Here is a 26,755-nt window from a genome sequence, read left to right as displayed (position 1 = left end):
CATTGGCACAAAGTGGATCTACCGCAACAAGCAAGATGAAAATGGCCTTGTGGTGAGGAATAAGGCACGGCTAGTAGCTCAAGGCTACACACAGGTTGAAGGAATTGATTTCAATGAAACTTTTGCACCTGTTGCTAGACTTGAGGCTATTCGCATATTACTTGCTTATGCTAACCATCATGATATCACTTTATATCAAATGGATGTGAAAAGTGCATTCCTCAATGGTAAGCTTGAGGAAGAAGTATATGTTGCTGAACCCCTAGGTTTTGAATATCCAAAGCATCCTGACAAAGTCTTCAGACTCAATAAGGCCCTCTATGGCCTCAAGCAGGCCCCTCGGGCGTGGTATGATACTTTGAAGGAATTCCTCCTGAAGAAAGGCTTCAAACCCGGTTCACTCGACCCTACTCTTTTCACTAAATCTTATGATGGTGAATTGTTTGTGTGCCAAATCTATGTTGATGATATTATCTTTGGCTGTACTGACCAACGTTATAGTGATGAATTTGCCTATGTGATGAGTGAAGAATATCAAATGTCTATGATGGGAGAATTGAAATTCTTCTTAGGTATTCAAATTCGTCAACAACGCAATAGCATATTCATATCTCAGGAGAAATACCTCAAGGATGTACTGAGGAAATTCGGCATGCAAGATTGCAAAGGCGTCAAAATTCCTATGCTCACAAATGGCCATCTGTGCACTGATGAAAATGGTATTGACTTCGATCATAAGGTATACCGCTCCATGATTGGTTCTTTATTGTACTTATGTGCATCTAGGCCAGATATAATGCTTAGTGTTTGCATGTGTGCCCGATTTCAAGCTACACCGAAGGAATCACACCATAAGGTTGTGAAACATATTCTTCGATATCTAGCTCACACACCAACACTTGGATTATGGTACCCCAAGGGCTCGGCTTTTGATCTCATTGGATATTCTGACTCTGACTATGCTGGTGATCGTGTGGACCGCAAGTCAACATCTGGCACATGTCATTTCCTCGGACGATCTTTGGTCTGTTGTTCCTCAAAGAAACAGAACTGCGTATCACTTTCTACTGCTGAAGCTGAGTACATTGATGCTGGTTCTTGCTGTGCTCAATTGCTGTCGATGAAGCAAACTCTCAAGGACTACGACGTCAACGTGAAGAATGTGCCTCTCTTCTATGACAATGAGAGTGCCATAAAGATTGCTCACAATCCAGTTCAGCACTCAAAGACAAAGCACATTCAGATTCGTCATCATTTTCTTCGCGATCATGTGTTGAAGGGCGACATTTCTATTGAGCATGTGAAGACTGAAGAACAGCTAGCCGATATCTTCACAAAGCCCTTGGATGAGAAAAGATTTAGCAAGTTGCGGTGTGAGCTAAATATCTTAGAATCTTCGAATGATCTTTGAAAAGGACACTCATCCTAACACTTATGCAAAATTGATGACTTAGATGTGCAACACATGAAGAAACGTTTTTCTTCAATCAATGAAGACTAACTCTCTAAGTGTGAAGAAATTAATGAAGAATTTGATTCTCAGAGCCCTACGACAATTGCGCGCGGTGTCTGAAATCATCATTCTTATATGGTGGGTCACGCCGCCACTAAAGTTGAAAATCTTCAATTTGAGTTTTTCCTCAGTTTTGAAATTCCTCAGTTGTTCATTTTCTTCAACTTTGCTTTGTCTTCACCATTTCCGTCATTTTTGTTCATTGGCAATATATATATATATATATATATATATATATATATATATATATATATATATATGAATTTATGTCCTCTACAGCATTCACTTATTGCTATTTCTTCAAGTTGCTTTTTCTACTAAGTGAATGTGATCGGACCCTTCCCCCTCTATGCTAAACTCAACCCATTATATTCACAAATTCTTCATGTGCGTTCTATTTGAAACTCGTTCAAAATCTTCACTGTGTCCTTGTCAGCTGAAGAATTTGCGAACGCAACGTTAAAACTTATCTTATCCAAAATTTTCGTTTTTCCACTCAAACCGTTCCGCATCCCACGAAAATACTTATCTATTCACCCACGATCTCACACGATCTCCACTTCTCAGTACGTGAGTGACACATGTCAAGCAAATGAGAAGGGTCAGGGGCACGTTCGTCCAATTTCTTCGGGCGAACAGTTTTTCATCATGGCTATAAATACCCCTCCCCTTCCTCACTTCTCCTTTACTCCGCTCGATCTCACTCCCGCTCGAGCTTCTCAAACCCTAGCGCCGCCGCTACTTCATCGTTGCCGGTGAGGAAGAGCTTCACTACCTCGACCTCGTCGCCGTCGTACCCGCACCGGCCGCGGATTTCTTCACTCTGCCGCCGCCGTAGCTGTCTTCCACTGCCAAGTTAGGGCGTGGAAGATCTACACTGACGAACTTCACATCTCCACATCCCAGTTCGTCGTGTTCTTCGTCCAGGGGAATTAAAAGTTACTTTTACTACCCTCTTTGATTCAAATGATTTCTACAAAATCTTCAAAGGTATTTATTCTTCAGATTCTCACACACTAAAACACCTCACATGTCATCTGCTCTTGATTCATTTCTCTAAGCTGCATTTTTCTTCAAGATTCCTCAATTGTGTGGATTTCTGATCTGTACAACTCTGGAACCTAAGACAAAGAACGCTTAGTGAAATTCTTCAAGACTCACCAGGTCAAATTCCTCAAACTTGTTCTTTTTACAAAACCTCCTGAGAACGCATATGACCTCTCCAAATTCCTCGCAACTATACTCTGTTCATAGGTACTCATGTCCGCTGCTGAATCACTAGGTTCTCATCAACTTAACTCATTTGCAGCGTTCCTCGAAGAAAAGTTGCATACTTCTTCAGAGAATTCCATTGTTCAAATTCCTCACCTAAAGAAAATGGCTGATGGAAAGAAGCCGCAGAAAGGAGGAAAGAGGCCTGAAATCAATACTGCCTTTGAGATCCCTGATGACATATACAAATACTATTGCACTCTTGATGAGGCCAAGTTTGGAAAAGAGGACAAAAATCAGCGCAAGGTGCGCATCCAAAGGATAGAGAGGAGATGGGTAAGAGAATGGAGGGAGTACAGGTATGTAACTCCTAAGTACATGAAGAAATTCGCACTCAATCCTCCATGCTCAAGACCTCCATTGGCACCTGGCCAAGTAGTTGATCCCACCAGCCTCAAGCGCGGTGAGGACTATCTTGAAGAATGGGCCAAGTGCCAGGCCAAATTGGCCAAATAGGCAAAACAAGTAGTGAGGAAATTCAACGAGGACTCTGCTACTGCTGCTGCCTCGGCTGAGGCCTCTGCTGTCAAGCCGAAGAAGGCCATGGCAAAGAAGCCTGCGCATAAGCCAAGTGCTTCACCTTCAATGCCCTCACGGCCAAGTTCCTCAGCAATGCCCTCACGGCCAGATTCCTCAAAGCCCTCACGGCCAAATCCTCAAAATGCTCCCGCTCCTCCAAAGTCCTCAGCCCCTCCGCCAAAGTCTTCGGCTGCTCCGACCAAATCCTCAGCACCTGTGCATCTCGCCACGTGCCAAAGGACTACAGGCATATCTATTGCCTCAGGAGCTTCTGCCAGTTCCTCAGCTGCTCCAAGTTCCTCAGCTGGCCCCTCTCTGCTGAAGAAGAAAACCACTGCTGGACGAGGTCCTCGACCAAGTCCTCACAAGAAGCAGGTTGCTTTCCAAGTGCCCTCTGATGATGATGAGGCTGATGATGAAGAACTTGCTGAAATTATCAGAGACAGACAAGTCAAGGCCGCTAGTGCCAAAGGAAGCAATGTGCCACTGCTTTTGGATCCGAAGCTGATCCTAGACTTCATTGACTTATGGCACAAGGATCCCAACACTCCCTTGCCTGAGATGAATCTCACACCCGGTAAAAGTCATGTTTTGACTCCCTTCATTGAAGAAGAGAAATGGAAATTTGAGAAGGTGATACGTCTCCAATGTATCTATAATTTTTGATTGCTCCATGCTATATTATCTTCTATTTTGGACATTATTGGGCTTTATTATTCACTTTTATATTATTTTTGGGACTAACCTATTAACCGGAGGCCCAGCCCAGAATTGCTGTTTTTTGCCTATTTCAGAGTTTCGCAGAAAAAGAATATCAAACGGAGTCCAAATGGAATGAAACCTTCGGGAACGTTATTTTCGGAACAAACATGATCCAGGAGACTTGGACCCTACGTCAAGAAACAAAAGAGGAAGCCACAAGGTAGGGGGGCGCGCCTACCCCCCAGGGCACGCCCTCCACCCTCGTGGGCCCCCTGTTGCTCCACCGACGTACTTCTTCCTCCTATATATACCTACGTACCCCCAAACGATCAGATACGGAGCCAAAAACCTAACTCCACCGCCGCAACCTTCTGTATCCACGAGATCCAATCTTGGGGCCTGTTCCGGAGCTCTGCCGGAGGGGGCATCCATCACGGAGGGCTTCTACATCAACACCATAGCCTCTCCGATGAAGTGTGAGTAGTTTACCTCAGACCTTCGGGTCCATAGTTATTAGCTAGATGGCTTCTTCTCTCTTTTTGGATCTCAATACAATGTTCTCCCCCTCTCTTGTGGAGATCTATTCGATGTAATCTTCTTTTTGTGGTGTGTTTGTTGAGACCGATGAATTGTGGGTTTATGATCAAGTTTATCTATGAACAATATTTGAATCTTCTGAATTCTTTTATGTATGATTGGTTATCTTTGCAAGTCTCTTTGAATTATCAGTTTGGTTTGGCCTACTAGATTGATCTTTCTTGCAATGGGAGAAGTGCTTAGCTTTGTGTTCAATCTTGCGGTGTCCTTTCCTAGTGACAGTAGGGGCGGCAAGGCACGTATAGTATTGTTGCCATCGAGGATAACAAGATGTTTTTTTTATCATATTGCATGAATTTATCCCTCTACATCATGTCATCTTGCTTAAGGCGTTACTCTGTTCTTATGAACTTAATACTCTAGATGCATGCTGGATAGCGGTCGATGTGTGGAGTAATTGTAGTAGATGCAGGCAGGAGTCGGTCTACTTGTCTCGGACGTGATGCCTATATACATGATCATACCTAGATATTCTCTTAACTATGCTCAATTCTGTCAATTTCTCAACAGTAATTTGTTCACCCACCGTAAAATACTTATGCTCATGAGAGAAGCCACTAGTGAAACCTATGGCCCCCGGGTCTATCTTCATCATATTAATATTCCAACACTTAGTTATTTCCTTTGCTTTTTTACTTTGCTTTTATTTTACTTTGCATCTTTATCATAAAAATACCAAAAATATTATCCTATCATATCTATGATAACTCACTCTCGTAAGTGACCCTGAAGGGACTGACAACCCCTTATCGCGTTGGTTGCGAGGATTTATTTGTTTTTTGTAGGTGCGAGGGACTCGCGTGTAGCCTTCTACTGGATTGATACCTTGGTTCTCAAAAACTGAGGGAAATACTTACGCTACTTTGCTGCATCACCCTTTCCTCTTCAAGGGAAAACCAACGCAGTGCTCAAGAGGTAGCAAGAAGGATTTCTGGCGCCGTTGCCGGGGACTTGAAATTATTGAAAATAAAGTTGCTACCGTAGAGCTAATTCAAAATTTGGATAAAAAGATCCACAACCAAATTACCCAATACGGATCTAAAGTAGGAGTCACTTTGAAGAATATTAAGGAGAAGGACCCATAGTTAATGAAAGAATAAATCAGGATTCTACTAGAATCGATAAACTTGAGGGTATCATTACCAACTTGGGAACCGCTTTTTCTTCCGTAAAGAGTACTCCTAGTCCTCCAACGAAAATTGCCAAGCTTATGTATGTTCCTAAAAATAAGGATGAAACCTCTAGTAAAGAAACTGCGGATCTTAAATCTATAAGTATTCATCCCAATCCTTTTGCTATCATTAAGGAACCATTTGCTACAAATGATTTTTTCGATCTTGTTCCTAAAAGTTTGATAATTAATAGAAAGAAAGAAACTCTAAAGGACGATAGATGTCTTATTAAAGAATTGCCTACTAAAGATGGCAATACCTAGATCTATCCTTGCTTTTATGCCTAGCTAGGGGCGTTAAACGATAGCGCTTGTTGGGAGGCAACCCAACTTTATTTTTAGTTTTTTGCTTTTTGCTTCTGCTTAGGAATAAATCTTTGCTCTAGCCTCTGGTTAGATGTGTTTTTATGTTTTAATTAGTGTTTGTGCCAAGTTAAACCTATAGGATCTTCTTGGTTGATAGTTATTTGATCTTGCAGAAAATTCCAGAAACTTTCTGTTCACGAAAATAATTGTTAAAAATCACCAGAACGTGATAAATTACTGATTCCAATTGCTGCTGATCAATAAACAAATTGCCTAGGTCTTCCTATTTTTTCTGATATTTTGGATTTCCAGAAGTTTGCGTTAGTTACAGATTACTACAGACTGTTCTGTTTTTGACAGATTCTGTTTTTCGTGTGTTGTTTGCTTATTTTGATGAATCTATGGCTAGTAAAAGAGTTTATAAACCATAGATAAGTTGGAATACAGTAGGTTTAACACCAATATAAATAAATAATGAGTTCATTACAGTACCTTGAAGTGGTCTATTGTTTTCTTTCGCTAACGGAGCTCACAAGATTTTCTGCTAAGTTTTGTGTTGTGAAGTTTTCAAGTTTTGGGTGAAAGATTTGATGGATTATGGAACAAGGAGTGGCAAGAGCCTAAGCTTGGTGATGCCCATGGCACCCCCAATATAATCTAAGGACACCAAAAATCCAAAGCTTGGGGATGCCCCGGAAGGCATCCCCTCTTTCGTCTACTTCCATCGGTAACTTTACTTGGAGCTATATTTTTATTCACCACATGATATGTGTTTTGCGTGGAGCATCTTGTATGATATGAGTCTTTTCTTTTTAGTTTACCACAATCATCCTTTCTGTACACACCTTTTGAGAGAGACACACATGATTCGGAAATTATTAGAATACTCTATGTGCTTCACTTATATCTTTTGAGTTATATAGTTTTTGCTCTAGTACTTCACTTATATCTTTTAGAGCACGGTGGTGGATTTGTTTTATAGAAACTATTGATCTCTCATGATTCACTTAAATTATTTTGAGAGTCTTAAATAACATGGTAATTTTCTTAAATAATCCTAATATGCTAGGTAATCAAGATAGTAAAAACTTTCTTATGAGTGTGTTGAATACTAAGAGAAGTTTGATGCTTGATGATTGTTTTGAGACATGGAGGTAGTGATATCAAAGTTGTGCTAGTTGAGTAGTTGTGAATTTGAGAAATACTTGTGTTGAAGTTTGCAAGTCCCGTAGCATGCACGTATGGTAAACGTCATGTAACAAATTTGAAACATGAGGTGTTCTTTGATTGTCCTCCTTATGAGTGGCGGTCGGGGACGAGCGATGGTCTTTTCCTACCAATCTATCCCCCTAGGAGCATGCGCGTAGTGCTTGGTTTTTGATGACTTGTAGATTTTTGCAATAAGTATGTGAGTTCTTTATGACTAATGTTGAGTCCATGGATTATGCGCACTCTCACCTTTCCACCATTGCTAGCCTCTTCGGTACCGTGCATTGCCCTTTCTCACATTGAGAGTTGGTGCAAACTTCGCCGGTGCATCCAAACCCCGTGATATGATACGCTCTTTCACACATAAACCACCTTATATCTTCCTCAAAACAGCCACCATACCTACCTATTATGGCATTTCCATAGCCATTCCGAGATATATTGCCATGCAACTTTCCACCATTCCATTTTTCACGACACGTTCATCATTCTCATATTGCTTAGCATCATCATGTAGTTGACATAGTATTTGTGGCAAAGCCACCGTTCATAATTCTATCATACATGTCACTCTTGGTTCATTGCATATCCTGGTACACCGCTAAAGGCATTCATATAGAGTCATACTTTGTTCTAGTATCGAGTTGTAATTATTGAGTTGTAAATAAATAGAAGTGTGATGATCATCATTTTCTAGAGCATTGTCCCAAGTGAGGAATAAAAAAAGGCCATAAAAAAGAGAAGGCCCAAAAAAATGAGAGAAAAAGAGAGAAGGGACAATGTTACTGTCCTTTTACCACACTTGTGCTTCAAAGTAGCACCATGATCCTCATGATAGAGAGTCTCTTGTTTTGTCACTTTCATATACTAGTGGGAATTTTTCATTATAGAACTTGGCTTGTATATTCCAACAATGGGCCTCCTCAAGTGCCCTAGGTCTTCGTGAGCAAGCAAGTTGGATGCACACCCACTTAGTTTCTTTTGTTGAGCTTTCATACATTTATAGCTCTAGTGCATCCGTTGCATGGCAATCCCTACTCCTTGCATTAACATCAATCGATGGGCATCTCCATAGCTCATTGATTAGCCTCGTTGATGTGAGACTTTCTCCTTTTTTGTCTTCTCCACATAACCCCCATCATCATATTCTATTCCACCCATAGTGCTATGTCCATGGCTCGCGCTCATGTATTGCGTGAAGATTGAAAATGTTTGAGATTACTAAAGTATGAAACAATTGCTTGGCTTGTCATCGGGGTTGTGTATGATGAGAGCATACTTGTGTAACGAAAATGGAGCATGACTAAACTATATGATTTTGTAGGGATGAACTTTCTTTGGCCATGTTCTTTTGAGAGGACAGAATTGCTTAGTTAGTATGCTTGAAGTATTATTATTTTTATGTCAATATGAACTTTTATCTTGAATCTTTCGGATCTGAATATTCATACCACAATTAAGAAGAATTACATTGAAATAATGCCAAGTAGCACTCCACATCAAAAATTCTATTTTTATCATTTACTTACTCGAGCACGAGTAGGAATTAAGCTTGGGGATGCTTGATACGTCTCCAACGTATCTATAATTTTTTATTGCTCCATGCTATATTATCTTCTGTTTTGGACATTATTTGGCTTTATTATTCACTTTTATATTATTTTTGGGACTAACCTATTAACCAGAGGCCCAGCCCAGAATTGCTGTTTTTTGCCTATTTCAGAGTTTCCCAGAAAAAAGAATATCAAACGGAGTCCAAACGGAATGAAACCTTCGGGAACGTGATTTTCGGAACAAACATGATCCAGGAGACTTGGACCCTACGTCAAGAAACAAAAGAGGAAGCCACGAGGTAGGGGGCGCGCCCTCCACCCTCGTGGGCCCCCTGTTGCTCCACCGACGTACTTCTTCCTCCTATATATACCTACGTACCCCCAAACGATCAGATACGGAGCCAAAAACCTAATTCCACGGCCGCAACCTTCTGTACCCACGAGATCCCATCTTGGGGCCTGTTCCGGAGCTCCGCCGGAGGGGGCATCCATCACGGAGGGCTTCTACATCAACACCATAGCCTCTCTGATGAAGTGTGAGTAGTTTACCTTAGACCTTCGGGTCCATAGTTATTAGCTAGATGGCTTCTTCTCTCTTTTTGGATCTCAATACAATGTTCTCCCCCTCTCTTGTGGAGATCTATTCGACGTAATCTTCTTTTTGCGGTGTGTTTGTTGAGACCGATGGATTATGGGTTTATGATCAAGTTTATCTATGAACAATATTTGAATCTTCTGAATTCTTTTATGTATGATTGGTTATCTTTGCAAGTCTCTTCGAATTATCAGTTTGGTTTGGCCTACTAGATTGATCTTTCTTGCAATGGGAGAAGTGCTTAGCTTTGGGTTCAATCTTGCGGTGTCCTTTCCCAGTGACAGTAGGGGCAGCAAGGCACGTATAGTATTGTTGCCATTGAGGATAACAAGATGGGGTTTTTATCATATTGCATGAATTTATCCCTCTACATCATGTCATATTGCTTAAGGCGTTACTCTGTTCTTATGAACTTAATACTCTAGATGCATGCTGGATAGCGGTCGATGTGTGGAGTAATAGTAGTAGATGCAAGCAGGAGTCGGTCTACTTGTCTCGGACGTGATGCCTATATACATGATCATACCTAGATATCCTCATAACTATGCTCAATTCTGTCAATTGCTCAACAATAATTTGTTCACCCACCGTAAAATACTTATGCTCATGAGAGAAGCCACTAGTGAAACCTATGCCCCCCGGGTCTATCTTCATCATATTAATATTCCAACACTTAGTTATTTCCTTTGCTTTTTTACTTTGCTTTTATTTTACTTTGCATCTTTATCATAAAAATACCAAAAATATTATCTTATCATATCTATCAGATCTCACTTTCGTAAGTGACCGTGAAGGGACTGACAACCCCTTATCGTGTTGGTGCGAGGATTTATTTGTTTGTGTAGGTGCGAGGGACTCGCGCGTAGCTTCCTACTGGATTGATACCTTGGTTCTCAAAAACTGAGGGAAATACTTACGCTACTTTGCTGCATCACCCTTTCCTGTTCAAGGGAAAACCAACGCAGTGCTCAAGAGGTAGCAGAAGGCCAGGCAACTGAAGAAAGCTCAGTACAGGAAGGAGCGCTTCCTGAACAAAAATGTTGTCTCTATGACAACTGAAGATCTAGCGAAGATCCAGGCTGAAATGAAAGGCCTCAGTGATGACTTCAATGCTTACTATGCTGATTGGCAAGGAGCCAAAGTCAGGTTTGTAAAACTGACTGAGAAATTCACTTCAAAGGTTGCAGCTCCATCGCAACTAGAAATTCCTCAAGCCGAAGCATCTGCTCAACCAACTGAAGAGCACGCCAGCACCGCTGATGAAAATCAGGCTGCTGAAGAAAATATGAGTTCCAGGGCTGATGACTGCATTTCAGCCGCTGAAGAAATTGCCAGGGCATCCACTAGTGGTGCGCCTGAAGAAAATGAAGAAGTCAGGGCAACTGCATCAGTTGTGCCTGAAGAAACTCAACCAAATTCCTCTGCTCCTCCTGCGCCTACTCCAACTCCGATCCTTCCATCTGCATCAGATGTGAAGAAGACCAAGGCTGCAGAGCGTGCAGCGGTAAGGAAAAGGAAAGCATCAACTTCATCAGATTCTTCAGCACCGAAGAAGATGAAGAAATTGACAAGCTCATTTGCAAATCCAATTGATGTTGTTCCTGTTTCCAGCATGCCATCAAAGGAAATTGTACCTTTTGATGAAGAATTTGTGATCCCTAGCGGATCCGATGAAGACATTCCCTCTGCTGCTTCCTCAGAGCAGATGGATGAAGAAATTGAAGCGGACGCAATCACTTCAACTCCAGTTGTCTCCTCGCCCATGCCTCAGTTCACTGCTGAAGAGGCCGGCGTTGAGGAATTGGATGAACAAAATTCTAACGTGGACATTGGGAGTACTACTCCATTGATGAATGATACTTTTGGGAAAGTCAGCATCCCAACTCTCCTCTGTTCACGCCATTGCAGCAAATCCCTCAGTCCCCTGCACAAACTGTTCAAATGGGCTCTGAAGAAAATCAACCCACTGCATCTGTTCATGAAGAAATTCCAGGCACTAGTGCTGAAGAAACTGCTGCTGCTGATTCATTGAAGACACGGACTGCCACTGAAGAGGAACCAGAAATTCCTTAGCCTGAAGAACCTGAGATTGCGATTCCTGAGGTTGTGATGCAACTTACTGACACTCCTCAACCCAAGCCAAAGGATCCATTCTCAAGGAAGAAAAAATTCAAAACTGATGATTTTATTCGGCGAGCACGTATTCTTCACTGATTACAACCCCTATGACTCTACTCGCATTAGGAAGAGGCGTTTCTGGACTGCCAGCCAGACAAATTTTATTCCTCGGTGTTGTTCAACAAAGACAAATTCTTCGATCATGAGCACATTCCTCACGTAGATATGGAATCTCTGTCGTGCTTCGTGCCAGTTCTCAGTGTTCTTCACGACGCTAGACTGTTAAATTTCTGCACTGACATCTGCGATTGGAATGAAGAACTCATTCTTCAATTCTATGCAACACTGCACATCACCGGAGACTCTGAAGATGTGAATTCATGGGTGCTGGACTGGATGACTGAAAATACTCACTACAAGGCACCAGCTACTGAATTGCTTCATGCTTTACCTCTCAGTCCTCCCCTTGAAGCTACTCGTTGCATGTACCAAGAGCCTGAGCTTATTGACCACTATATGCAAGTGCTGATGAAGCCATTGAAGCCAGGTCAGGCCCCAAGAACCAAATTCCTCGTGAAGGAATTGCTATATGTGCCTCGGACTGTCTATCGCATTCTGACAAAGACATTGAGTCCTATCAAGGGCCACAACTCGAATGAAGAAGAAGTCGTTGGCATCATGAAGAATCTGCTTTTCAATATCATGCATGGCGTTCCCGTCAACTTCCATGATTTCTTCATGAGGACTCTGGCCAATGTCGCAATGTCACCATTTGAGTTGAAGCCTTATGCTCCATGGATTATGAGATTCATCAGAACAAGGTCTTCACTCAACTACAAGGCTGATTTTCAGAATCACCTCAGCTACTTGCCCCCGATTGAAGTCCTCAAACGGACATTTTCCTCAGCTGATGACAAGGGCAAGGCCTCTGCTGTTATTGATGAAGGTGTTCGTCCATTGGATGGTCAATTTTGCAAGGCTGCATCCTACTCCACCAATGACGACTCTGCCACTCATGACTCTGCCGCCAACGCACCCAAGCAAAATCCTCAAGGTACAGCTCCCAGGGTGATGACTGATCGTGAGCTTCTCCTCAGTCTTCATCAGAAGGTTGATCGCAATCACAAATGGGTCAAGCGTCAGTTTGGTTCAATTCTTCACAACATGACTGCTACCCACAATGCAGTGAATAAAAACCATTACTACCTTCATGAAACCTTCAACCGTACCTGGGCTGTTCTGTCTCACATTTATAGCACAGAAGATCTGAAGAAAATGGGTCTCAAGGAAGATTTTGACTGGTCTGCTCCTCCACCGAAGAAATACAAGAAGGTCAAGGTTCCTTCCTTGGTGGCCAGCTCCTATTCTTCATCGCGCGACACCGACGAGCATGAAGACTTGGACGACACTGTGGCAGGCCCTACATCAACAATCGACCCCAACAACGCTGGCGCTCCTTCATCAACTTGATATTCTTCAGGGGCGTTAGTCCTCATTTTCGATCCTTTTGGTCATTCGATGACAAAGGGGGAGAAATTTGAGTTAGTCTTCAAGCGGGTCTATCTTATATGGGCGTTTTTTCTTAAGTTACAACTCTCGTTCTTCTGATGACTTTGCTGGATCGAGTTGTAAACTTAAACTCTATGGTGGCCTGATACTTTTGCTGTGGTTTTTCTGCATGCTTATTCCTCAATAATGTTTATGCACGTATGCTGAATTACATCAGTCACCATATTTCATCATGCATTCAAATTCTTCATATTATATGTCAAATGCGTGTATGAATTACAAGATATAGGGGGAGATCTCCATGATTCTACTCTTCAAGTGTGCATTGCTTCAAAAGCAAATTCCTCACTATGCACATCTTCAGGGGGAGTTCTTCTATATCTTGCAATCAAATTCCTCAATATCAGTATCTACACTTCATATGTTTATCCCCGTTGAAAACTTAACCTATATTGTCATCAATCACCAAAAAGGGGGAGATTGTAAGTGCATCTAGTGCCCCTTAGTGATTTTGGTGTATTGAAGACTTATAGGTTAAGGGACTAATGTGTTTATGAGTGTACACAGGTCTATAAGTCTATGAGGAGTTTGATATTTACACAGAAACTCGACCCCTAAAAATGAAGTTCTTCGACTGAAGACTTTGGATTTCTGAAGACTTCCTGAAGACTTTGAAAGTGAAGAAATTGGTGTGACCTTGAAGACTTGGTATTCATTTGAGGAACATGAAGCGTGAAGACTTTTGTTTTCGTAGTTTCATTTTCTCTTTCTTGAGTCATAGGAAACACCGTACTGTTAAAGGGGGTCAAGGAAATACTAAGAAAAATTTTCCATGTGATGCTCAACTCAAAATCGTACACCTACCAATCCCTTCGAGTGAAGCCATTGGAAATCTCATATAGTTCAGTCATATTCTTCAGTGACAGAGACGAAGTTCTTCTGGTCTCTGAGGAATTTGTTCTGACTGAGGAGTTAGGAATTCGCCAGTGCAGATTGCCTACACAGTGAGGAACATGATAGCCCTGAGGAATTTGATACTCAAATTTCCGACCGTTGTTGTGCTACGCGCCAGCTGTCCAAAATATCTACCCACCTAACGGTCGTATTATTGAAGGGCATTTATGTCTTATCATGTCGGGCTGCTCCCTAGGCTATAAATAGCCCCCCCTACAACCACTAGCTGGTTGGCTGCTCCGAGAGAAACTGACACTTGTCATTTGAGAGCATCCCATCCTCCGAGGACTTTGAGCGAAAATCATTGAGTGAGGAAAACCCAAACCCAAACACCTACAAAACCAAAGTGATTGAGCATCACTGAAGAGATTGATCCTGCATGGATCCGACGCTTGTTACCTTTGAAGACTGTGCTTCTTCCAGACGGTTAGGCGTCATGGTCTATAGCATCCAAGAGGAATTGTGGATCGCCGAGTGACCGAGTTTGTGAAGGTTCGGAAGTCACCTGAAGACTTACCACGAGTGATTGGGCGAGGTCTGTGTGACCTTAGCTCATGGAGAATACGGTGAGGACTGTGTGTCCTCAGGTTTAAATATCTAGCCGCTCCAACCAGATGTACAACTGAGACATCAGTTGGAACTGGTCTACCAAATCCTTGTCTTCACCGAGCTTACTGGTTCTATTTCCTCAACTCTTTCATTTCCTCATAACTGTGTTGTGTGCTTGTTCATATCTGTGTTTGAAGACTTTGACTGAAGACTTTCTCAATTTCCTCAGTTCAATTTCTTCAGTCTGTTTGTCTTCATCCTGTGCTATCCTCTGCTTACGCTTTCTGTACTCTGTGCTTGTCTTCATTTCATCATGATGACCATGCTTGTGTTCTCCTATGCTTACTTTTGAGTACTTATTCCGCTGCAAGTAGTTCTTCGCTAAGGAATTTCCTCACCCGCAAATTCCTCAGTGAAGAATTCATAAAAATCGCCTATTCACCCCCCTCTAGTCGATATAAGGCACTTTCAAAAGTCATCGCCTAACCTTCAAAGATGGGGCATGACACGGTCTTCATTCCTGTGGTCGACATAACTAAAACTCCAGGCGGTTAAACCAAAATCACACAGAACAAGGGAGTACCTTGCTCTGATACCAATTGAAAGTGCGTTATATCGACTATAGGGGGGTGAATAGGCGATTTTTATGAATTCTTCACTGAGGAATTTGCAGGTGAGGAAATTCCTTAGCGAAAAACTACTTGCAGCGGAATAAGTACTCAAAAGTAAACATAGCAGAACACAAGCATGGTCATCATGATGAAATGAAGACAAGCACAGAGTACAGAAAGCGTAAACATAGGATAACACAGGATGAAGACAAACAGACTGAAGAAATTGAACTGAGGAAATTGAGAAAGTATTCAGTCAAAGTCTTCAAACAGATATGAACAAGCACACAACACAGTTATGAGGAAATGAAAGAGTTGAGGAAATAGAACCAGTAAGCTTGGTGAAGATAATGATTTGGTAGACCAGTTCCAACTGCTGTCTCAGTTGTACGTCTGGTTGGAGCGGCTAGGTATTTAAACCTGAGGACACACAGTCCTCACCGTATTCTCCTTGAGCTAAGGTCACACCTCGCCCAATCACTCGTGGTAAGTCTTCAGGTGACTTCCGAACCTTCACAAACTCGGTCACTCGGCGATCCACAATTTCTCTTGGATGCTCTAGACCATGACGCCTAACCGTCTGGAAGAAGCACAGTCTTCAAAGGTAACAAGTGTTGGATCCACGCAGGATCAATCTCTTCAGTGATGCTCAATCACTTTGGGTTTGTAGGTGTTTGGGTTTGGGTTTTCCTCACTCGATGATTTTCGCTCAAAGTCCTCGGAGGATGGGATGCTCTCAAATGACAAGTGTCAGTTTCTCTTGGAGCAGCCAACCAGCTAGTGGTTGTAGGGGGCGGCTATTTATAGCCTAGGGAGCAGCCCGACATGATAAGACATAAATGCCCTTCAATGATATGACCGTTAGGTGGGTAGATATTTTGGGACAGCTGGCACAAGGCACAGCAACGGTCGGAAATTTGAGGCTCAAATTCCTCAGGGCTATCATGTTCCTCACTGTGTAGGCAATCCGCACTGGTGAATTCCTAACTCCTCAGTCAGAACAAATTCCTCAGAAACCAGAAGAACTTCGTCTCTGTCACTGAAGAATATGACTGAACTGTATGAGATTTCCAATGGCTTCACTCGAAGGGATTGGTAGGTGTAGGATTTTGAGTTGAGCATCACATGGAAATTTTTCCTTAGTATTTCCTCGACCCCCTTTTAACAGTACGGTGTTTTCTATGACTCAAGAAAGAGAAAATGAAACTACGAAAACAAAAGTCTTCACGCTTCATGTTCCTCGAATGAATACCAAGTCTTCAAGGTCACACCAATTTCTTCACTTACAAAGTCTTCAAAAAGTCTTCAGAAATCCAAAGTCTTCAGTCGAAGAACTTCATTTTTAGGGGTCGACTTTCTCTATAAATATCAAACTCCTCATAGACTTATAGACCTGTGTATACTCATAAACACATTAGTCCCTTAACCTATAAGTCTTCAATACACCAAAATCACTAAGGGGCACTAGATGCACTTACATGCAGACTATAAAACATGTAAAAAAGAGAGAGCCTCTATTGTCACATGCAAAGTAAATTGGTTCATCTGAACCTCCATGGGTAGCAAAGTAGAAGCAGACCAACATGCAAAGGCAGGAGAAAAGCTAGAGAGCGGGCCTGGTCATGGGAATAGATTCAGCAGTTGGAAGAGGTAGGATGTGTGGTACCTGGTCGGATCTAGAACGGTTGGCCCTTGGTGGCGCAGACGAAGCAGATCCGTATCGACAGTGACTTGCCTCCGCATGACGGTGGTTCTTGTTGAGCTACTTTTGGCGCCGCCGGCAGGGCCCTCCTCCACATACTCGTCCTCCCTGCCGGCCATCTCCATGGATCCAGATTGAGAAGATAAAGGGGTAGGAGACGAGGCGGCAGAGAGGAGGTCAGAGGTGAGGGAAGGGGAAGAAAGGAGGTGATGTGCCTCGGTCGAGAGGAGGCGTGGACAACTGGATGTCAAGTTCGCTTCCTTTCCTAGTGGCTGGCGTCGGAGGACCTGGCCATGTGCCGAGGCGGTTGCGGCGGCAACCCTAACGTGCGTCGAGGGAGAAGGGGTGGGGGCGATTTCCTCTTCCTCTCTCTCTTTACTCTTTTGGACGAAGCAAACAACGCGGTGGGGCAGAGAAGGGCAAACTGCCGGTCTTTTTTGTTTATAGCTAATCCGACGTGGACAGCCCGAGAGCACGACCCTCTTCCGCACCTTATTGTGTTCGATTTGAGGTGTCCGGTTGTAGAATCAAATATTTATGGTGTGACCGGTCACTGTCCGCGGACGCGCCTCGTCGCCTCCGCGGGCGCTTGAGGGTATGATTTGCCAAGTCCGGTTGTGGTGTGACCTGTGGTGTGACCGGTCACTTGCAGGCTCTTAGAGCATCTACAACCGGACTTGGCAAATCTGGCCCCTCAAACGCCCGCCGACGCGCCCGGGCGCGTCCGCGGGCACTGACCAGGCACTCCTCATAAAATGCAATCCACATCCGGACACCTCAATTACCATATCTCAAATTCATACGAACTCATGCGACTACGTCGACGCACACGCATCGTCCGGCTACTCCACCACACTACATTAAACATGCCATCGGACTACAAAAATTTGGCATGTTTGGCTATGGTGGAGTTTATCCACGACTGCCCTTGCCCTTCCAAGCGCCCTTGTCGTCCTTCTCGCAGAAGTACCGGTCGAAGACGCAGTATGGATCGAGCCGGATCTGCTCATCGCCGGAGCTGTCCTCGCCATCGCTGCCCTCCTTCGGTGGCAGTCCGGCCATGGCACGGACCGCCCGATTCTGCTCTCGGGCAAGGGCGCGCGTGTTCCTCCGCTGCCGTTTCTTCACAATGCGAGTGCAGATGGCTTCCTCCTCTGCCTGCGCTGCCGCCATTTCCGCCGCGATACGGGCCTCGGCGGCCCTTATCCTCTCCTTCCGATGGCGGGCCGCCCGTTCCCGGTGGGACTCATACTCCGCCCGACCGATGATGGGAAAGAAGAGGTGTTCCGGACGGGACCACGAGGATCCAACACCAGAGGACCCGAGCGCCCGGTGAGCCGACGCTGACGAATCCATCCGTCAACCGGGCGCTGTCCTCCCGGGAGTGGCGGAGTGCAATGCAGACTGTCATTGCCTCCTCCAACCCACACAGGATGACACCCCAGTCGACGGATCCGGACTAGTCGGAGTCCGATCCGCTACCTGCCATGGCGGAGAAGGCCACAAACCGCCGGAGGTGAGCTCGGGTGGCGGAGGGGAGTGGAGTGAAGTGGCCAGGGGTTTGCTCCAGTGAGAGGATGGGGACGAATATAAATGGGGTCGAGTGGGCCAGCATGGTCGGGTCCGACGTGGCGGGCATGCCTGGGCGCCCCATATTTGAGCTGGATATAGAGGGTGCCGGTCAGACCGGATGTTTAAGGCCCGTCTGGGTAGCCCGCTCAAACATATAAGGCTGGTTTGAGAGGTCCGGTTGTAGATCCTCTTATAATTTGACGCCAAGACTCCTTGTCACGATGCCATTTCTTTTTCTCAAGCCCGGCCGTCTACAGCAGTACCATTCTCTCCGGGCGCTGCCGCGCATGCTCTCTCTGTGTCTGTACTGCGGAGTGGGTCCCACGCAAACTCGAGTAGCAGGAGAATGAGCGAAAACTAACCAACCATCCTTCTCGGCGTCGAAAATACAAAACAAACTATCCTTTCCTCGTCTGTCCCCTCACTCTGAGTTGAATCGAGTTCTTGGCGGCCGCCCCAGACCCAACCCAGATCCCCTTTTACCCTTTTAATGATCCAATCCACCGAACAAGGGAAGCTTTCTCCGATCAGAGCTTCATCATTCCTTTCCCTGCAAGCTTCCGCATTCCACAGGCCAAGCATCCGCGAGGCCCTACCGCCGTCTGTCGCTGCTCTGTCTCTTCTTCATGGTGCACCGCAGCAGCATACTAGTACAAAGTAGTAGCAGTAGAAGAAGAAGGCCAGCATAGACAAGCTCGAGGTCGAGGGTGTGGCTGCCACAGTAAGACCAGCAAGAAAGGAAGCGGGGGAAGGCATGGGGTCCCCGAAGGCGGCCAGGAGCAAGGCGAGTCAGCTGGGCGGCATCTGGCGCCGCAGGGTCGGCGCGCCCTTCGCCGCCCTCCTAGTGGCGGCCGTCCTTGTCCTCGTCCTCTTCACCGGCCGCTTCCCGCAGGGCCCCGACGGTCAGTCTTCTGGATTCTTCATGTCCAACTGACTTGGTCTTCTTCTTTCTTGTCTTCTCTCCTCTGTACCGTATCGTCGTGTGTTCTTACTCAAGATTTGTTTCAGCTTCCTCGCGGTTCACCCCGGTACATGTGGACGACTCCACCCCCCGGACAGTCTCCTCCACGGACCAAGGCAAGAAGATCAAATCCATACGCTCTTCTTCAACATCTTTGCAGTTGCTTGTGTCTTGTTCATCGTTTCCTTGTGATTGTTGACCGCTTCCCATGTTCAGACTTGGAGACATCTGATTCGTCAAAGCAAGAAGGGGAGGGGGGTGACCAAAAAATTGGTAAGCATAGTGGACATAGGAAATGGGCGGGAGGGATTTCCCTTTAGTTACTGAAGCTCGTTGGTTTCTGAATCCAAACCGGATTAGTAAAATTTGATGGTTCGCTTTTGGGGATGCAGAGCTTGATGAATCTTCCATGGAGGCAATGGAAGAGCAGAAACAGCCTCGTGAGGACACTCCTGGTGCGGCATTCTTCTCTGTTTCATGGCCTAATCTGACGGATCAGCTAGTCTATAAATTCTGAATTGTTCTGATTGGGGACAAAAATGCAGAGACCAAACCAGCATCTCAAGGCACTACTCCAGCCAACTCTGACTTGGATGGCAAGGGAGGGACGGCGTCCACGACAGCGCCGGACCAAGAAGAAAGTAGTGAAGCAGGATCCGGTAAGGCTTGTTGTTTTATTGCAAATAAGTTAGTTCTTCAGCTAATCATTTTGTTTTTTGCTTTTGCTCCCAAAGCAACTTCACCTGTAGTGGAGTAAGGAGGTGATTATAACTAGCAGTGAGTGATGCGCTTTTATATGTAAAGTTGATTCTTGTAGTGCACTAAAGCTAACATCGAGTACTATCCTTATGTTCAACACATGGAAATGTTGAATAGACCCTCTTTCTAGACGGTAGTAGCTAATTATTCATCCTAGTGGCCCACATTTGGATGACTTGTAGTGCACACTAAGTCACTAACACAAAGCTTTTTCATTTGTTGGGGAATAGAACTGAAGTGCTCTGTACTGTGAAAATTAAGCATGGAACTGTTTGAATGGTTGTAATTATTAAAGGCCTAGAAATTTGGATTTAGGAGGATCTGAATTCAGAAGAATTTTGCTAGATTAATATAAACTGATTCGCTAGACAGTAATTCATAACCACATTGAAGCAAGCCTGGTTGAGGGGATGACACATTGACCATACGTTAAGTTTTTTTTAGCTCATCAGGAATTTAATGTTTATCTGCGGAACTAATAACAGTTTAAGTGGTATTAAATGATGTTTACCAACTTTCACTAGAAACACATAACTTGTACCAGCAAAAAACATAGAACTTTCTTTTTTGCCTGGTCACCTGTCACTTCCAAACTGCGCAAAGTATTAAATGAGGTTTACATAGAACACCAAATTTTGTTTGTTTATAGAATTGTTGCCTGTCTTGCGATATCAGAAATGAAATTTGTTTCAATTCCGTATAGGTATGTAGCACATCCTAACTTTATTTGGTCTGGAGGACATCTTAGTTTTATTCATAAAGGCTTAGGGTGTAATTGGATTGTGACCAAAATTGCACCATATCAAATTTTTGGTCATGACCAGAACATTAGCCTTTGTTTGAATGGAGAACGAATTGTTGGGATGCCATAGCTCCTTTACCAACTGTAATTTATTTTTCTAACCAATGTTGGCATTGGCAAGCAAAACCTTAACCAATTTTTTTGCGAGCCAACTTTTTGTCAGGCCAACCTTCGGCACTATCCAAATATACCCATAACATAGTACCCATGTACTGTAGAAGATACAAAATTTGTAATTTTGTGTCAGGAGAGAAACATAATATGCTTATGTGGCAATTCTATCCAAGCTGCCAAAAATCACTTGCTCTGGTTTTATTTGGTTCTACAGTTTGATAGCACAACATGACAGTTACTCTTGTTTTCTATTTCATATGTAACGAGCCACTATAAAATATCCTCAGGAATAGTGGAATACAGTGACCATACTGTCAACCGCTGGTCAGAATATTATGATTGTAGGGGGGTGATTGCTTAGCCTACGCATACCCTTTCTGGATACGGCATTAGAGCTTATTCAGTTTATCTTGTTTTCGGTTTCTAGATGTCTGGATGTTGTGGTGTTTTCTTATGATTTATATTATTTGTACAAACATATTGCAGTAACACTATCGCATTCAAAGATCTGCCATAGCTACCAGCTACCTTCGTTAAAATTATTCAGCGTTTCAACACCATCAAAACATGTACTCATGGAACTACTTCATACTGGCATGTGTACTGATCATTCAAAGTTGATGACTAACAATTATTGCGAAACAGGTTCAGCACCATACACCAAGTGCACGCCTCCACCGAACTCGACGGTCTGCGACCTGTCCAACTCGCGCTTCGACATATGTGAGTTGTGCGGTGATGCTCGCACCATTGGTCAGTCGTCCACTGTCATGTATGTCCCACACACAGAAACTTCCGACGGTGAAGAGTGGAGTATTCGAGCCCAGTCTCGAAAGAACATTCCCTGGGTCAAGAAGGTGACTGTCAAATCTCTGAATACCTCGCAACCAGCACCAAAGTGCACCTCCAAGCATGCCATGCCAGCCATTGTATTTGCCCTTGGTGGGCTCACAGCAAATGTTTGGCATGACTTCAGTGATGTCCTTGTTCCACTGTTCCTCACTGCCCGCCAGTTCGACAGGGATGTTCAACTCCTCATCACAAACAATCAACCCTGGTTCAGCAAGAAGTACATGACAATCTTGAGCAAACTCACAAGGTACGACATCATAGATTTTGATTCAGACGACCAGGTCAGGTGCTATCCGCATGTCATTGTTGGTCTGAGGAGCCATGGTGACCTTGGCATCTATCCGAACTTGTCACCACAGAACTACACAATGATGGACTTCCGGTTGTTTGTCCGGGAAGCCTATGGTTTGCCTGCAGCCAAGGTGGCCATTCCCTACAAGGCCGATAGAGATGATCCTGACAAGAAGCCCCGCATAATGCTAATTGATCGGGGCAAAACCCGGAGGTTCATCAACGCACCGTACATTGTCCAAGGGCTGGAATGGTTTGGTTTTGAGGTGGTCAAGGTTGACCCGAAGATGGACACTAGTCTTGATGAATTTGCCCGCCTTGTTGACTCGTGCGATGCAATCATGGGCGCGCATGGCGCGGGCTTGACTAACATGGTGTTCCTGCGATCAGGGGGAGTGGTGGTGCACATTGTGCCGTATGGGATTGAATTCATGGCTGATGGGTTCTATGGTAAACCGGCACGGGACATGGGCCTGGGCCATGTCAAGTACGGCATCAGTCCAGAGGAGAGCACGTTGCTGGAGAAATATGGGTGGAACCATACTGTGATCAAAGACCCTGAAACCATTAGGAGCAGTGGATGGGACAAGGTTGGGGAGGTTTACATGACCAAGCAGGACATTGTCCTTAACATGACAAGGTTTGGGCCTGTTTTGCTGAAGGCAATAGATTTTATCATGTAGGTGTATGGGATTTTGGCTGCGTGTACCGCTTTATGCAGAGGCCGGGGTTAGGTTTTGAAATTATTGGTTTTGTTAGCTACTACATTTTGACAGTTTTTACTAGAAAAAGATACTTCACACTTCAATTGTTTTGGGAGATGGTGTTTACTGTTCTTCTAGAGCTGATGTATAGGATTGGATGTGCAAGACTTAATAAATTATGATGTGGTGTGCTGAGCTCAGTTTTACGTTACAATCTTGTCTTGTTCATCTGTAGTCATATGTTCGCAGGTGAAATGATGTGGTGAACATTGCACGGAGATGAATCTTTTTTTTGGTGTTTGATGTCCTCTTTGCAGGCACATTCTTCCAACTAAATTCTATTATCGTAATATCATTTGTACATACATAGCACTTTGGTATTATTTATACTAGAGGACCCGTTGCGCCCATGGCGCAAAGGCCGAGAGCAAGCCAACTATTGAAAGAGTGTGCATCAAAATATGTAGACACAGAAGAAAATATATGAAAATAAGTACAGATTGATGATAGATAGATGGTTGCTGATGATACATGTTTTCTAAGAAGCTTACGACCGATCATTTACAATGTTATGAGCAAGGCATGTAGATAGGCAGAGCTTAGACAGATGTATCGCTGGATGTTTAGAACGATTTCTTTGAGACAAGTCTTCATAGCTGCTGTTCTTCATGGCCTGCATTGCTCAGAGAAGAAATTCCTTTGATATCATCGTCCAGGCTCCAATAATACTTGTTTGTTTTCTGCATAACGGCTTCTGATTGTAAACTTATATCGTTAAATTTAGTACAAACTAAACTAAGTATAAAATATAGATAGCAAATTTACCGAAAGTAGAGAAGAGATCTTATTTTTCAAATGTACTTCATAGCCATCCAAAAGATGCTCAAATAACATCAATGCCTAAACTTTAGTAGCATGCAGATATAACATCTTTTCGTCTCATAAACCAAAGAAAGTTCAAAACATACCATCTTAAATCGGTGTAAGCGCCTTGGCTTGCATCATCTCCTAGTTGACGTAAGCTACAAATTTATTCGTTTGAGTGAGAAATTAGGTAAATAATTTTTGCGCTATGAATTTTCAATGTAAAAGAAGCCTGGTAGAAATTAGAGCATAATATTATGACATGTGTAGAAAAAGTCATTAAATTAGATCAACACAAGAAAAATGACAGACCAAATACAAGATAATATTCTTTTCTCCCATGAATATGTTCTTCTAAATAGCTTTATATTAACATCATAAGCACATGTTGAATGAAAGTTTGAATTAGATCAACAAAAGCAAAGTAACTATTGTGTAATATCTCATCTCTTGTAAAGACAAACCAACACCAATAGAAAGCAGAAATCTAAGACCATTTAGGTAAAGAGTTAAACGATTAATTGGCAAAGACAACAGTGTAAGATCTCATGAGTTATAAAAATCCTGATCGAGGAGCACATGCATATAAATAATTTTAGGGGTGGAAGTATCGACACAAAATACGCTTCAAATCATCCACATCTACTGTTTGTAGTCCGGAAGCATAATACTTCTATAGGGAGAACAATATCAGGAGAATATAACTTACAACAAGCACACTTGCACAGTTGGTGGCAGATTCTGCTTAGATTTTTTGTCCTCTAGCACCATGTTTTTCGCATCATTGACAGTGGAGGGTCAAAGGGGATATGTCCCTCCGGAGGAACCTGCGCAGAAGAGACGAAGCCAACACACAATTAAAAGTCTGAAGGCTTCATCTAACATCATAGGTCTTCATGGGTCTAGAAATCAACCAGGCTTTACTACCTGAAGAAAGGAAAATAGGCATGTACTTTGTCCAAGATCTAGAATGATATGTACGATACGAAAACACTCTCTGCATCTAGCTATTCATATATTTAACAAAATCATAACAATTTTACTTAATCAAGGTAACGAACTTTCATGAGCACATTCGCTGCTCCTAGCAATTGTGCAGAACCATCAGGCTACGCACGTTTAGGAAGGGGCCAAAAAATTATAAAGCACTACAGCAGCAGCTCACCATGGCAATCCTGGAAAGAAAAGACTTATCAGTAGAAGAGGCATGTGAAACCTTCTCTGCCTCATCTTCCTACTCTTCCTGGCAACTACAGATGAAAAGAAAAGAAGTGAACTTGATGTCCATATCTCATATTTCATACCATTTTTTTCCCAGAAAAGGCAAAGTAAAAGTCTGAGAGCTAAAACCAAGTCAGAGATGTGGAGAGCAGGGGAAGAGAGGAGAGGAGGTGGAGGCAAACCTAAACTACTGCCTCGGCATCCTTGCTCCCACTCCTGCTGTGCGGGCAAGGAGAGGGTTGCAAGGCGCAGGAGCTGCGTGGCGTCGCCATTGTAGTTTTGCTGGCACTTTCTTTGCTTTTTTTATTTCCGCCAACTTGGGAACTTGCCAGGCCGGAGGTTACATTGACAGTAGAGGATGAACTGGAGTTCACATGTACTGTTACATTTTTTACAACAATATTGGAAGAAGCCTTCATCTTCTGCTTAGGCGATCCTAGAGATTTAGATGACCTTTTCTGCACAGGAGCACGTGTGGAGCATTTTCTTTTGGATCGATGGTTCTCATCACTTGTAGCAGCTCTCTTTCAGTTAGTGCTTTGTTGAGTTGTTTGCACATTTGCGAAACAGGACAACAGAATAAAGAAACTAATTAGGAGCATTTAACAGAACAAGAAATGTTTGCAAGTATGTAATATAGGCTTTTGTAACACAATCTTTAATTTGTTTGCAATCACTATCTACAGCAACCATTTTTAGACCATAAAACATTTCTTTTCCAGGAAATAACCAATGGAACATCTTCTCATCCTTTGTTTGGCAGTGCATACCAAAACTCTGAACAAGATTAAAAAAACAGAACTTGTCGCCGCCGTGCTCACCCAGCAACCACGGGCCTCATCCCCCCTAGGCCAAGAAACAGAAAATTTTGGCATGCCAAGAAAAGATCATGCAAGCTATTGCACGCGGGTCCAAGAAATTATTCCATGCAGTTACAACTTCAAGCAGATTCTGTATGTATATGTTTTACCAGGTGAAAATAAGCATAACAATAGTACCATTGGTGCCTGGACAAAATAACATGCAAATCAAAATATGTATAAATTTACTCCTGATCATGGCAATATTAATTAGCATGGCCCTATGGGCCACAATTGCAAGATCTAAGTATGATCCACGTATAGTGGGGTATTGGATCATCAGAAGGTGCACACAAATATAATTGCTTGGCATAAAATAGCATAAGTTCACCATATAGCAACAGTAGACTACACAGATAAATAATCATAGAAGAGATTGTGTGTGCAGATACGACGATATAGGACCCTATTCGATTATTCCATTTGATGTGATGATAAGAAGCGCACATCGAGCCATATCTTTCTTTTCTCAAAGCAAATAACACCAGGATAATCTTCAGTAAGAAGTGCACACAACAATCATGCCTCAAAATATAAAAAAACTCGACCCAAAGAGCATTGTATTGGGTTCTTTAACCTGCCCCACAAAAAACTGCAGTATAATTCTTAGAGATGGGTTGAAAGAATAAGGCAAGTAAATTTCAACCAAATAAGAGGGCGACGTATTTGCTAGTGAGGACTGAGGGTGACATAATTCCTAGTCAAGATTCAACAGCAACATATGTGGACTGAGGGTGACCCGTTGCGGCGATGGCGCAAAGAGCGAGAGTGTACCAGGTATTCAAACCATGCACGTAAGAATATTTAGACACCAATCATAAAATCCTTAAAGCATTAGGAAATAGATATTTCAATATGATGTTCATACATAGCGT

At 43.3% G+C, this 26,755-nt stretch overlaps 1 protein-coding gene and 1 long non-coding RNA gene across 2 annotated transcripts; one reads left to right on the top strand and one right to left on the bottom strand.

The window, feature by feature from the left end:
- Nucleotides 1-18,794: 18,794 nt before the first annotated feature.
- Nucleotides 18,795-23,149, top strand: LOC109785169 (beta-1,2-xylosyltransferase XYXT1). The gene is made up of 6 exons (XM_020343780.4): nt 18,795-19,354; nt 19,461-19,529; nt 19,630-19,686; nt 19,806-19,868; nt 19,959-20,072; nt 21,734-23,149. The coding sequence occupies exons 1-6, from the start codon at nt 19,207-19,209 to the stop codon at nt 22,912-22,914; spliced, it is 1,632 nt and encodes a 543-aa protein (XP_020199369.1). The 5' UTR covers nt 18,795-19,206; the 3' UTR covers nt 22,915-23,149.
- On the bottom strand, nt 22,227-25,581 carry LOC120964340 (uncharacterized). Its single transcript, XR_005756249.3, has 4 exons — nt 24,965-25,581; nt 24,509-24,626; nt 23,904-23,957; nt 22,227-23,675 (listed from the first exon to the last, which is right to left on the bottom strand). It is a non-coding gene; the product is annotated as an uncharacterized lncRNA (long non-coding RNA).
- Nucleotides 25,582-26,755: the final 1,174 nt, after the last annotated feature.

Source organism: Aegilops tauschii, chromosome 5, assembly GCF_002575655.3.
Source record: "Aegilops tauschii subsp. strangulata cultivar AL8/78 chromosome 5, Aet v6.0, whole genome shotgun sequence".
In the NCBI taxonomy this organism is placed as follows: Eukaryota; Viridiplantae; Streptophyta; class Magnoliopsida; order Poales; family Poaceae; genus Aegilops; species Aegilops tauschii.
Note: the sequence above shows the minus strand (reverse complement) of the source record. Positions and strands in the feature narration are given on the sequence as shown.